The sequence below is a fragment of the Drosophila ficusphila genome, unplaced genomic scaffold (genome assembly GCF_018152265.1).
Source record: "Drosophila ficusphila isolate 14025-0441.05 unplaced genomic scaffold, ASM1815226v1 contig_197, whole genome shotgun sequence".
Taxonomy (NCBI): Eukaryota; Metazoa; Arthropoda; class Insecta; order Diptera; family Drosophilidae; genus Drosophila; species Drosophila ficusphila.
In genome coordinates this window covers 1,913,936-1,927,809 of record NW_025064091.1, presented here as the reverse complement: position 1 = coordinate 1,927,809, position 13,874 = coordinate 1,913,936, and the positions used below count along the sequence as shown (strand labels likewise).

Here is a 13,874-nt window from a genome sequence, read left to right as displayed (position 1 = left end):
TTGAACATTTAAAAAGAATTAAAGGGGAAAAGACCGCATTTAAACATTTTAACATACTGTTGATGTCTTTTTGCACTGAGTGACAACAACCAGAGGGATTTGCGCGCTACAAAAATGAGGGATTCGTACATGCTACGTATGTACATACATGTTTGTATCTGTACATAGACGCGAAATCCATAAAGGCTTGACAACAATGAATTTACATATGAGAAAATAAATAAGGCATTAAAAAACGGGAAGGCGCAGAAGAACTGACATGAAAACCATAAAAGAAATCCCCAAAATGCGATTTGATTTTTTTGTAAAGTTTTTCTAATTCATTTGAAAATGTATTGTTCAGTTTTTAAGGCATTTCTGAAAATAACTGCATTTAAATTTTTTTGATATTTTACCCCATTCTATTTAATTTCGATTTTTTCGCTATTCTGATGACGACATTGTCCGAATTCAGAGAATGATTTTTTCTCGCTCTCTCTTGCGAGATTCATTGCGACCATACCATGACAAAGCAAAAATAAAACACTTATAGTAAATACTACGTACTGGTATTTCTTAGATTATAAAAGAGTGCTGTTATGCGCACATATCGAAAACACATCATCTTCATTGCTCTAGTTTTGGTTTACGGATACAGTAGAATCCGCTTATAGCGACTTTCAAGGGACCGACGAGTTTTTGTCGTTATACCCGGAAGACGCACTAAGCAAAATGATATAAGTGTATATGTCTGTCTGGGGACCAATCAAGCCATCGAGTTTTCGTCCCAAAACCCGGATGGACACTATAACCGGAGTCGTTATAACAGGATTCTACTGTAACTACTCTCTGTTAGTTTTAGCTGTCGCCTTAACTACGCTGCTGCGAGAGAGAGAGAGAGAGTCGAAGTGCAATGCCGACGTCACACTGCGTGTGCAGACCTTATATCCTACATGGTAGAATTATTATACCATGATATCCTATTCCATGAGATGTCCCGTTATATTTCTAGTTTTGTCTGCATTTTTCCGAGTAAAACTAAAAGCGTAAATTCGGCAAATGCAAAATATGCAATAATAAGCTCACTCAGTTTTTAGTATTATGAGTAACCCATGCCTTTGAATTTATTAAATTTTTCGTTTTAATTAAAAAGCTAATTTGATTTATTTTAAGAACCTATTACGAAGACGGCAACCGTAAATAAAAAAAAAAAATGTTTTTTTGTTCCTTTTGCTTAGTGCGTCTCCCGGGAATAACGACGTCGGTCCCTTGAAAGTCGCTATAACCGGATTATACTGTATAAATAACCTCTTTTCAAAATACTTTCATGTCGAAAATGTAATTTTTTTTTTTTTTTAGCATGAAATTTCAGAAGATATGTATGAACATATACATATAAGCCGGCCACCAAAAAAATCTAGAAGTTTACGCACAACCCAAACCACTAAGGCTATCCCATTCAACTTGGTCACTAACTATTCTTTTAAAAAAGAAAAGAAAAGTAATGGAAATACAGTAGAATCCGCTTTTAGCGACTCCGCTTATAGTGTCCGTCCGGGTATTGCGACGAAAACTCGATGGCTTGATTGGTCCCCAGACAGACTTATACACTTAAATCCTTCTGCTTAGTGCGTCTTCCGGGTATAACGACAGAAACTCGTCGGTCCCTTGAAAGTCGCTATAAGTGGATTCTACTCTACCTATGTACATATATTATTTACCAGACTGACATCTCTTTATCGGCTCAGAAGCAAACTATGTATATGAACTAATTTAAAACGCAAAATCGATAGGATTTCCCCCTCTATTTACTCGCCTATTAACTTTCATCACAGGTTGCTAAACTTATTCTGCTCGCTGATTAAAATCTGTCAGCGGCATAAAGAGCGGACTTAGAATAAAACGGAAATTAGAAAAACTCTACGCTTTGGAAACAAAAAGTAATGAGTGGGAAAACGAGATGTAAGCGTCTTGCAAGGAAACTTTCAAAAAACACGACCAACCGGCAACAGGTCCTAAAAAGCGTGACTGGCGCCCCCTGACGGGCGAACTGAACCCTCAGGTGAAAATATATTTGCGAAGTACGAACAAAAGTTGGAACTTTACATCCCCTAAAAATTCGGTGGAAAGGCACCGCGCAACCGTTTCCAAGGTGAACTTTGTGTGACCGACCACAGCAGTTGAACGGAAACCAGTCACCAATTGGCAAAAGTACACTGCCAAAAATCAAATAAATCTATACATTTTAGCATTTTGTAATTTATATTATTCCTCATTATGAGACCACCTAGCTTATTCCTTACACCGCGGAAGATATTAAGGTTAAAAAAACTTATGCATTTTTACAATTTGATAAATTACTCAGAAACAGATACATATATCATATTTTTATAAGGTTATGTTTTATACGATTAATATTCCATCCAAATGTAAACTATATGTGTCCAACTAGTCAGCAATTGGCAAAAGTACACTGCAATAAAGAAGAATAAGTAAACGGATTGTAATATTTTCTAATTCTTTACCTTCTAATACATTTATATTTAGTATAACATATTATTCCTCATTACTCTGAAAACAACAATGGTCGAAATGAGCTTCTATATTTTGTACAATTTAATGGTTTTGAGACAAACATATTTTGTTTTAAGTTAAAATGTTATGCTATAAATATTATATGCATTCTGTTCTTCAACATTCGTACCTTAAATACATTCCAAATTCGGGAGACTTGCTAGGCATTTTTCCCAGTGGATTTTTCGTTGCCCGGCAACCTCAATTTGGGATTCGATGGCGCAAACAAAGGCCCCAGAGACCACAACAAATGACGGTGTGGAAAGTGCAATTGCCAGCGCAGCCGGCGCAGCGAAAGGAGGCGAACCCGTCGGAGTCCAGAAATGTCCTTCAAGGATGTGCGAGGTGAGTACAGAATCCCTCCTCCTCCCGTCCCTCATCCTCACGGAGAACTTCGCCCTTTCAGATCTGGGAGAGCACCTCAAGCTGCTGGGCTTTCCGCGGGTATTCCCGCTGCAATCCCTGGCCAATCCGCACGGCAGCCTGGCCAGCTTTCACATAGTCGCCGAGCTGCTCCAGTGGCTGGCCGGCCTGATGGAGCCGGGAGCCACCTTGCCCGGCGGGGTGGAGTCCGAGGAACAGCGGGTGCTCCTCGTCCGCTCGGCCACGGAGTTCTTTGTGACCAAGGCGGCGATTCGCCTGAACCCCCGGAAACTGTACGCGGCTGCAGCGGTCACGGCAGCGGAGCTGCAGAAGATCACCCGCCTGCTGACGGCGCCGGGTCAACAGGAGGCGGACCGCGACGAGGAGGAGCAGAGGGAGCAGTACCGGAGCCTCAACCCGGTGGACATCGGCGACAAGATGGAGGAGCTGCGCAAGGCCAGGGAGCTGGCGGCGGAGCTGACGCAGCGCGGCACCACCATTTACGAGCTGCTCTCGAAGGAGCTGCTGCACAAGGAGGCACGCACCTCGCAGGCCCAGCGACCCCTGGAGCTGCTCGGCGTGGAGCGGACGCTGAAGAACGCCATCCAGGCCAGTCAGGTGCGCCTGCAGTCGAGCAGGGCCCAGCTGGAGGCGGGCAAGGTGGAACTGAATGCCCTGAGCTCCAAGTTGCAGCGCCGCAGGGCGGAGCTGGAGCGGACCCGCCAGCGGCTGGAGGCGCTGCATCGCATCCGGCCGGCGCACATGGCCGAGTTCGAGGAGTGCGAGAAGGAGCTGCAGCAGCTCTTCCAGCGCTACTTCCTCCGGCTGCACGTGCGGGACGCCCTGAAGTCCCAGCTGGAGCTGCGCACCAAGCGAGCCACGCCCATCGCCTCGCCCGTGCTGCAGAAGCCCGCCGAGAGCTCCATGCCCTTCATCCCGGAGGGGCTCATCGAGGACGATGACGATGACGATGATGACGACGACCTGGACGATGATGACGAGGTGGATGACGGAGCCGAGGCGGCCTCCGGCCTCGACATGGTGGTCAATGGCAGGAGTGTCTTCGGCCTGGACTCGGAGATACCCGACATCCGGGACGAGGACAAGCTGATGCAGCAGAACAGCCTCGCCTCTGCCCAGGAAAAGCGTCCTGGCACCGCCACCTCGCGGATGAGACCCACCACCGGCAGGAGCAGGAAGGGAGTCGCAGGTGAGGATTCGGTCTTGTTTTCTCCCAAAGAGCTGTCATACAAAGTAATAAGAGACCATCAGTATTGGGGCACCCTTCAAAATCACACTTACATATGTATTTACTTACATACATATGTACATATGTAAATAGTATAAACTTCACGAATTTTTGAACATGTAAAGTTTTCAAGCGTCTAAGATTTGGCCACACTTTTTGCTAATGACTCGTCACACTAATTAGCATTCGTTTTAAATAAATTAAATAGCGTTTTTGCGAACGCTTTTCTGCTCAATTCATGAACCAATTGCATTAAGGACTTTGCATAAATTCAGTAGCAGTTGACGTAATTAAGCTTGTTAAATACAAGAGTAATCATTAAATGAAAATGTTATCACCAGCAGGTTTTTCCCAACACTTAAAAACCAATTAAAAAAAAGCATACTTACATACATACATACATAACGATAAGTTTGCCAGCTTTCAACAAATGCATATGTAAGATATGTATATACATATGTACATATATTTGTTGACAGCTGGCAAACTTATCCAGCTTATTCTAAGACTTAGAGTCTAACTATAATTGATCCCTTCATTTCTGGAGATCCCATTAAGTTGTATTTTAGTTTCGTCGTTCCTCATCATCAGTGATAATCACCATTCACATTATGATCGATTAAAATCTCCACAGGACGAGGGACAGCAGGAGGAGGAGAAGGAGGAGGCGATGCCAGAGCCGCTCGAGGCTCTCGAAGAGGAGGCGCAGCTGGCGGAGAGGCGGGTGGCGGCCACCGGAATGGCCGGAACGGACCCGGAAGCAGCATGCTCAATTCCCGGGACGACGACAGCAGCTTCGGGAGTTCCGAGAGTGAACTGGATGTGGGCGAGATCATGGGCATGAGCGGAATGAGCGGGATGAGCGGCATCAGCGGAATCAGTGGCATGAGCAACATTGCATTGGGAGCCGGCGATGACGACTGTGAGTCTCGCAACTATACTTCCTTAATAAGGCACTTTATAATGTTCTTTACCCCCAGTTGACCTCAACTCGATCGATGACATTAGCATTTCAAAGTTAACTGGAGAACTGCCGCTCCGACCGAAGACCGCCAACAAAGCAGAGCACCACAGCGACGAGGATTTCTAGGGTTAAACGATCATTTTCTACGGATTTTATAAACGCATTCAGGTTGTCACCAATAAAGAACCCTTTCTCAACAATTTCAATTATTGGTTTCTATTTTGCAAGATTGTTAATTTTCCTTTTTGGAAAAGACTAAAGACAGAAAGTTGTGTAGTTATTGCACATAGTATATACATAAGTCGGAACGGGCCAGATCGATCGGGCCAGAACTTCTGATTGATATTATAAAACGCTCTGCAAGGAAATAAAAATATATAAATATATAAAAATATATAAAATCAACTTCCCCAAGCACTCACAACACACTACACAAAAATCGGACAAACATGCTATAGACCCTAAATCGGCTCTCTTAAAAAAGCAAGCTTGTTTAAAAAAAAAACAAATTTTTGTATATTTTCCAAATACTTAGTTTTTTGTTATGAACTCAATCCTGTTAATTAACTTGGACAAATTTTGAGTTTTTAAAACATTGGGCCAAAAATACAAAATTATCGTTATACCCGGCTCTCCAGAATTAAATATGCCAAGGTCAGAGTTGAAAAAAAGGTATTAAGGGACTTAATTACCTGGTGGGGAAGGAGAGTGGGATTTAGCATTTAGATCAAAATCAACCAGAATATTAACTTTAGCATGTAATCCTAATATTTATATATGTAAATATAATACATAAATACCAAAACAATGTGCTTTGTTAAACTGAACACATTTTTTCTACAACTCAAGTAATAATTAACTAGTTACGTATTAAATTGACTTTTAAGTTATGGTTCATATTCAGAACTAAGAACCCTTTTGTCTTCAAAAAATTTCTCGTGTTCAAAAAAAAATGTTCGAAATATGTTTAATATATATATATATGTATATATAACTTTATTCGATTCATATTTATAAGTGTCTTACAATTACTAAGCACATGTAGATATAGGGACAGAGTTATGGATAGGACTAAAAGGGGTAACTTGTCTTGTGGGCCGGACAAAGATGTGCCCTCGTCGCTGCTGAATGGAAATATATGTACAAAAGAAGCGCGGAATTGGGGCTTTGGACTGTACGCATTTCGTTCACATCACCACATCCCGGCAGACGATCTTCGTTTTGGAGGAGGCCCTCCGGCCGCCGTACAAGTCCGAGGATGCCGACGACGAGTAGTCCACGTGGCTGCCCGCCTGCGACTGCTCCTGCCTGGCCAGGAAGCTATCGGCGATGGCTCGGTCCAGGCCCGTATACTGGAAGTTGGGTGCTCCGTCCAGGACGTCCGCCTCCGACTTGCGGCGCTGGCGGCGATTGGCGTCCGACTTGCCCGCCCGACGGCGCCGCCGCTGCCCGTTGATCTCCGCCGACTTGGTGCTCTTGTGGGTGCGGTACGTACCGCTCAAGCTGGACGGATGGGCGTACAGCACGGATCCGGGTCCGGGTCGCATGTACGGAAGGGTCATCCCGCGGTACTGCGGCGGCAGCGGCGGAACCGGCAGCAAAAGCCCAGCTCCGGAGCCCGGTGGCGGAGGGGGCATCCGTGTGGGCGGAGGTGGGGCCATCTGCATTATTTAAAAATTATATTTATTTGGGCACACTTATTATTTAAACAAAATATTAGGTCTTTTGAAGCCCACAACCAATCCAACTCACTACTTGGCTTTATACAAAAATATATATATTTTAAATTATACACTAAATTAAAATTGTGTTGCAAACATCGTTTTTGATCAAAAAAAAAAAAAAATGTTTGTCTATTAAAAAATTATATCTTTGCAACGAAATTTAAATAAATCAATAAATAAATTGATAAAACATAATTTTATAAATTGATAATCAATCTTTTTCTACAATGAAAAGACAAAACAATATTTGTCTATTGAGGAATGCTATGTTTGCAATGAAATTTAAATTTATCAATGAATTCATAATAATAAACTTTATAAATCAACGGAAGAAGCCGTAAAATTACAGCTAAACGGTTATCAGTTGAACACTACTTTTTTAAGGTTGTTTACAAATGTTTTATAAATAACTCGTTTTGCGTGTTAATTTTGATTGATTATTTGGTAAAAGCTTTACAGATATTGGATTCAAAAATGCCGTTAATCTCACCCCGCTGCCAGCTGTGGAGGGAATCAGCATGATCTGTCGCGAAGGAGGCGTCAATTTCCGAACTGATGGCGGCGGCAGACTTCCCATTTGCGTGGCATACATCCACATGGCTGCCAGCTTTTCAGTGTTAACCTGCAAGACGAATGATCGCATTAAAATCTGTGGCAATAATTGTGTTTAAATCAAATACTCCACCTTTTCATTGCCATTCAAAGACATAGCCTTTATATACTGATCCACCTTTTGTTGATCCAAAGCTATGCCCGATGCGTTCGACTTGATGATAATGTCGCGCAGTTCGCTGTGTTCCGACCTGAAATAAACAAGAAAAGGTAAAAACAATGAATACACCTATCTTTAGAATTTAAATTTCGCACAAACTATTCTGGTGGTTAAACAACACTGAATAACTGGCCTCGAATGTAAAATCGGTAAGACGATTGTTCTTTACATTACATTATGGTATTTCTCGATGTAAAGTATATGTTGGCGGCATGTTTGAAATGTGCAAACCCTATTTGCGCAATAATGCCAAAATCTGAACACCGAAACACATGCACTTGTTTTCCCAATTTTGTAAAGTATTATGGTTATTTTATTCAAGTTTAAGTTTCAATAGCATGAATTTGATTTAATTTTTTTAAAAACATTGCAATATTTTCATGTTTGCATGCATATACATACTTGATTTAATTTACATACATTGCAATATAGTTGAATGATTTGCAATATAGTTAATGTTGTTGTAATTATTTTTGCCTACTTTAAGTTAAAATGACTTCATTCTTACTGCACTGTTATTTCTTTGCAATTAATATTTATAGTATTTTTCTTTAATCTGGCGTAGAACGATGGTATTCTAATACGCTGCGGCACGGCCACACTGCCGCGCTAATCGATTTATTTTGTTAAAAAAAAAAAAACAGAACCAAGTCCGCAAAGCTGTCGCCTATTTCTCGTGCAATTAGTTCGCCCCATAGGCTAGTGCATCAGATCGGAGACCCCACGTCGCCGCGTATATAAGCCCGTTCACATTAACCCCACAGAAGGAATAAATACCAGTTCAGTAAAAGAGGCAGCAGCACAACAACAACGCAAGCTCGCCACGTCAGTGGGAGTGAGCGAGAGCGCGACAGCAAAACGTACAGGAGAGAGCGAGAAGGAGGAAGAAAGAAAAATGTTTAGCAACTTAAAGGAGCGTTTTATATCGGCCATAGCGCCAGACTTGCCACCTCTCCCAGGCAGCGGTGAGCGGAGCAGTGGAGCTGGAGGCGGCCACCACCACAGCTCGCCGCACCAGAGACTACGGTTCGGCGGCTCTGGCGGACAGCCAATGCCGGATAAGTTCCCCTACGCCCGGCCGCCTTTTCTGCAGCTCCTTACGCCGGACGAGCTGCGCGCCTCGGCGGACCACAATGTGCGACCCATCATTGTGCCGCGCGACATAAACCTGCTGCCCTGGGGCACTGGATACGCCGAGTGCGTCAACTCGGGAAAGTCCGAGTGGAACGAGGACCAGGGAGCCTTCTGCCGGTGAGTGGGACACCACACGGAGGTCTAGGCCACGTACCGTCTGACTATCCATCCAATCATCTAGCTCTTCCAAGCCCTCATTTGTTTAGGCGATCCCTGTATTTGTCGGGTTGCCAATTGTGGATTTCACATCCTCTTAGCATCTCACTATCGATTTTATCATGGAATTGTATTTGGGTACACGTTTGCTTAGGTTTCTTTGTGCAATACATTTAAGCGCTTATGAAGGGCACCCAGTCCTTTTTAGCAGATTATTATCGATTACTAACAAATCAAGTCAGAAAACTTCTTTTAAAAACTTTATATAGTTAAATAAAACTAATACCATCTCCAAAATAATCATGAAATCATAGCATCTAGCAGGAATTAATATACATTTCACTTGCAATCAAATATTTAGATTTAGAATTCTTAAGAAAATATAAGGCAAGCGAGATGGAAATGTATTAAGTATGTTTGTTTATATCCATGTCTGAAGGTTGCGTCACTATTACTAAATCTCATGGGTTATTTTTTAAGAGGAATGTGTTTGTTTTTCATGTTTTCTTTGAGACGAGTGTCAAGAATCTCCAGAGAGCAACTAAGATTATTGTTTACGCACAGTCAAGATAGGGTTTTAATTTACTATGCAACGCATTTTGTTGTATGAAATAGAAGGAAATAAAAACTATAGGGAAGTTTAAAATGTATAATACTTGTGTTTCTTGAAAACAAAAAGTAACGAGGGAAATCTTAGGTATAAACATTATTTTGAGCAGAAAAACCCGACCAGCTTTTTGATTGGTTTTATGTAAATGTAAAACATTATATAGAATACTTGAAATACCTGGAAATTTGCGGTTATATATCAATCAATTAATGAGCGGAAAATTGTCCACTTTACATTTCAAAGAAACTCGTATTAGTTTCTGTTTATTTTAGATATGGTAAACTACACTGAGCTTATTAATCAAATGAAACCTAAATAGTGAACTTGCCTAACCTTCCAATGTTCTTTCCCATCCCCAGGCAAGTACTTTCGGATCCGGAGCACAAGCACCCGGACCTTCCATACACATACTTCGGCATCTTCGACGGACACGCCGGATACGGAGCCGCCCTGGCCGCCTCGCATCAGTTCCATCACATCCTGCACGAGAAGCTCGTGGACTGCCTAGAATTGCTGCTGCCACGCGATGGGGAGGCCGCCAGTGGCGGCGGGGATGGCAGCAAGCTGAATCCTACGTTCCCACACCCCATCTACTTTCAGCGGCGCGTGACCAAGGACGAGCTGATCGTCGGTGCGCTGGAGAGTGCCTTCTTCAGCATGGACGCGCTGATAGCGCAGGACAGTGATCGTTACCGCGATGCGGGTGGCTGCACCGCCTGCGTCTCCCTGTTCATCGACGGCAAGATGTACGTGGCGAATGCCGGCGACTCGAGAGCTGTGCTCTGTCAGCGGCGCGCGACGCCCGAGAAGCCACGAACGGACTCGGATTCCGGCATCGAACCGGATCCCCTGGAGGCCAGCTGCTACCCAGTGCCGTTCTCCGCGGATCACACGCCCGAAACGGAGCGCGAACGCCTGCTGAATGTGGCCAGGTTGAAGCCGCACCTCATGGGCCAGCACTACGTGGCCATGGAGTACGCCAAGCGGCCGCACATCAAGGACATGGGCCAGCGCATCCTCTGCCGGCAGGGCACCATGCGCGGCTGGACGTACAAGACGCTGACCAGGGAGGATCTCGGCATGCCCGTGGTCAACGGCGAGGGCAAGAGAAGCCGCCTGCTGGGCACCCTGGGCGTAACGCGGGGCTTCGGCGACCACGAGCTGCTGGCGATCAACACGGGCATTCAGATAAAACCCTTCCTCACGCCCCATCCCGATGTGAGGCAGCGGGATCTCACGCAGGTGGTGTGCATTCCCGACGAGGACAACCGGGACGGTGACTACGGCGTGCTCGTCATGGCCACCGACGGCCTGTGGGACGTGTCCGAGAACGAGGCCGTTTCACGCACCGTCTTCCAGACGCTGTCCAAGTATCCAACGGAAAAGCATCGCTACACAATGGTCGCCCAGGAGCTGGTGGCCCGTGCCCGCGGGAAGATCAACGACTCGGGCCACTGGCGACTCGCCGACAGCAAGGCAGCCGCCACCGTGGACGACATCTCGGTGATCGTGATCCCGGTTTCCCAGTATTACAAGGAGCACGTGGAGTGGACGCAGAACTACAAGCGGGATCTCGAGCATCGACGCCGGCAGGCGCAGGCCAACATGGCCCAGGAGGCGGTCAACGTGCTCAACGGCGTCATCGCCGAGGAGGCGCACGTCGTCGAGGAGGAGGAAGAGGGCGAGGTGGTCGTGCACGAGGCCAGGGGCTCGCAGAAGCAAACGGAGAAGCAACCGCGCTTGGCGGAAGCCGTCGACGAGACCCTGGTGGTCGAGCTGACCCCTTCGTTGGAGCAGGTGCAGTTGAAAGAACCGGATTCAGGAGGTGAGTCATAGGTGCCCAGTTATCAACGAACTCAACGATTCAAATAGCTGTTGCTGATCGGTTTGATTTAAATTTCTATTCGTTACTAATCAGATTGCCCAATTGCTCCTGTGTTTTCACTTCTAATAATGCACAAAAATTTAAAATAAAATAATTTAAAACACAAACTAAAACAAACTTTTTCTCAAGATTAGCCTTGCTTTTACAAAACCCAAGAATAAAATAAAAATTGATTTAATAACCAAGAATGTTGAAACCCTTTCGGAGCACAACAATTTCGAGTTGAAAGGGGCACACGACCCAATTTAATATTCCATTTAGTTTGCGCGCAACAAGAAATAGTTTTTGAATATTGGAGAACTCATGTGAAATGTTTTAAAAATGTCTATATATTCCAGCGACTGACACCGGCAAGGAGAGGGATAATGATAAGGGAAACGACGCGACGACGACGCGGCAGCAGCCTCATCAGCAGCAGAAGGGTCGCAAGGGCAAGGGCAAGCACTAGGACAAAAGGGTCCTGCCACACAGCCGATATATTGGGCTTATCTAGACACACAGCAATATTCAAATGGATATGGATATGGATACAGATGCGACAGTTATTGGCACATCTATATTTTTTTACACTCCACACACAAGAACAAATTCAAAACATTCAAAGTTTCTACATAATTTGCTTATGTACAAACCAAAACAAACAAAAACAAAGTCAACTTCATTACATTGTACAATAATTTGCTGTAACTAAGTGTATTTATTTTTATCCAAAACAATTAATGGATGAACAAAGCCGCAGAGTAATGGTGGCGAATTTTTCAATTAACACAAATCAAAACCCTATGATTCCAATTGAAAACATACAACAAGAAACCAATTAAAAAGTATTTTAAGCTACAAAAACAAACGAAATGATAAAATAAAAACAACTATTGTTAACTAGAAACGGGCGAACGAATTATTGGGTTGATGGAAAATTCAAAAATGTACAGCTGGACTCCAAATAAATAGAAATAAATTTCAATTTGAAACAAATAGAACCAAGAAAAGCATAATAAATATATATTAATTGTAAAGGTAACAATTTTAAAATGTTATAGCACTTTTTCTTAAACAATATGAACTTAACAAATATAAATTTGCCTTAGGAAAACCAAACAGTAGATTAACAAAAAGCGAAACCCAATCATGAAAACTATTTTAAACTCTTCATTGGTATTTATTTTTTGTTATTTTGTTTTTTATGATTCAACTTTACAATAATTCCGAATCGATATCGATTACAATAAAAGTGTTGCTCATTATAATTTAATATTTTATTATGTTTTATCGGATTTCGTTCATATGAATATATAGTTCTGGAAGCTGTAAAAATCTACTAAGAAAATATATGTACGTAGCATCCACATATGTAGTTTTGGTTTTCAGGATGTCCAGGTCGAGATCGAGGTCCGATTAAAATGGTTTTAGTAGCTGGGAGCAGGTCGGGCACTGGGATCAAACACAAAAATATTTTTGTCTCTTTCGCACTGTCTGTCGTCTCTGTCTTTTTCGAGTAAGCCCAGATCTATTTTATCGTAATATATCGTAATAACTTGTGATGATATTTATCGTAATCATCACTATAAAGCGCTCAGGAATGTCGCGCTTTAAAACACGAGTTTGCAATAATTTGTTAACATCAACATATTTGTTACATACGGACATCATACCCTTGAAAGGTTTGCCATCAGTTTTAGCTTTAACTTGTTTGTTATAAATGTTGTGCGAATTCATTAATCTGTGGCTCACGATTTCAGAATTGTTTTTCACGTGTTACTAATGATTGAAACAATGAGTGTTTGGCATAACTTAAAATCTTTTCTTGATGATAATCACAATCATTGACATTTATTTCTCAAATATGAGGAAATAAGGAAAAATGTTGTAATTTGATCATGTTCTGATTTAGTAATTACGCTGAGTTATGTAAAAAAGACAAAGTTAGGTGGGGTTATTAATTTTTTAATTTTGTTCAATATCTTGTAAAAGTTAAAAAGAAAACTAACCTTTGTTTAGAAAAAAAAAACATAAACAAATTTTTTTAATTATCTTCAATTCTCAGCTAGCTAATTTAATATTTTTTTGGATCACTCGCAATCCTCCGTCCATACCTCTAATGTTAAACTGATTTCTTAAGGGAAGTTATCTATTTATAAAATTTTGCAAGTTTAACTAACATTTTCTATTTTGTGTATATATATATGCAATTATTGTTTTTTTTTCTTAGCAGTAAGTTCAATAGTGGCACAGCGCATAAATCTTATTAGCTTACACACATTCGCGTACACACACATTCATAGCACACACATACAGCCAAATAAGCCCCAAAAATATCGGAGAAGTTTATGTTTTTCAGTTAGCATAGCTTGCTCCAAAATTGATTTTCAATTCATTTCTACAAATCTTGTACATTTTTTTATTCGTTTTTGTGTTGTGTTTTATAATTTTGCTAACACAATTCTTAACAAGTTTTCCTTGGAAA

At 42.4% G+C, this 13,874-nt stretch overlaps 3 protein-coding genes across 3 annotated transcripts in view; 2 read left to right on the top strand and 1 right to left on the bottom strand.

Moving 5' to 3' along the window:
- The first annotated feature begins 2,561 nt into the window (after positions 1-2,561).
- Positions 2,562-5,335, top strand: LOC108100915 (clusterin-associated protein 1). The gene is made up of 4 exons (XM_017205029.2): positions 2,562-2,898; positions 2,960-4,126; positions 4,800-5,087; positions 5,146-5,335. Exons 1-4 carry the CDS (start codon positions 2,877-2,879, stop codon positions 5,253-5,255), a joined length of 1,587 nt encoding a protein of 528 aa, XP_017060518.1. The 5' UTR covers positions 2,562-2,876; the 3' UTR covers positions 5,256-5,335.
- Positions 5,336-6,091: 756 nt separating this feature from the next.
- Positions 6,092-13,874, bottom strand: part of LOC108100921 — a 28,093-nt gene continuing 20,310 nt past the window's right edge. Inside the window, exons 5-7 of the mRNA XM_017205040.1 lie at positions 7,539-7,656; positions 7,344-7,475; positions 6,092-6,790 (exon numbers count right to left, since the gene is read on the bottom strand). Coding sequence (XP_017060529.1) covers positions 6,317-6,790; positions 7,344-7,475; positions 7,539-7,656 — 724 coding nt within the window. The 3' untranslated portion in view covers positions 6,092-6,316. The remainder of the gene's footprint in view (positions 6,791-7,343; positions 7,476-7,538; positions 7,657-13,874) is intronic.
- Positions 8,202-12,296, top strand: LOC108100920 (protein phosphatase 1H). The gene is made up of 3 exons (XM_017205039.2): positions 8,202-8,876; positions 9,885-11,350; positions 11,749-12,296. Exons 1-3 carry the CDS (start codon positions 8,521-8,523, stop codon positions 11,856-11,858), a joined length of 1,932 nt encoding a protein of 643 aa, XP_017060528.1. The 5' UTR covers positions 8,202-8,520; the 3' UTR covers positions 11,859-12,296.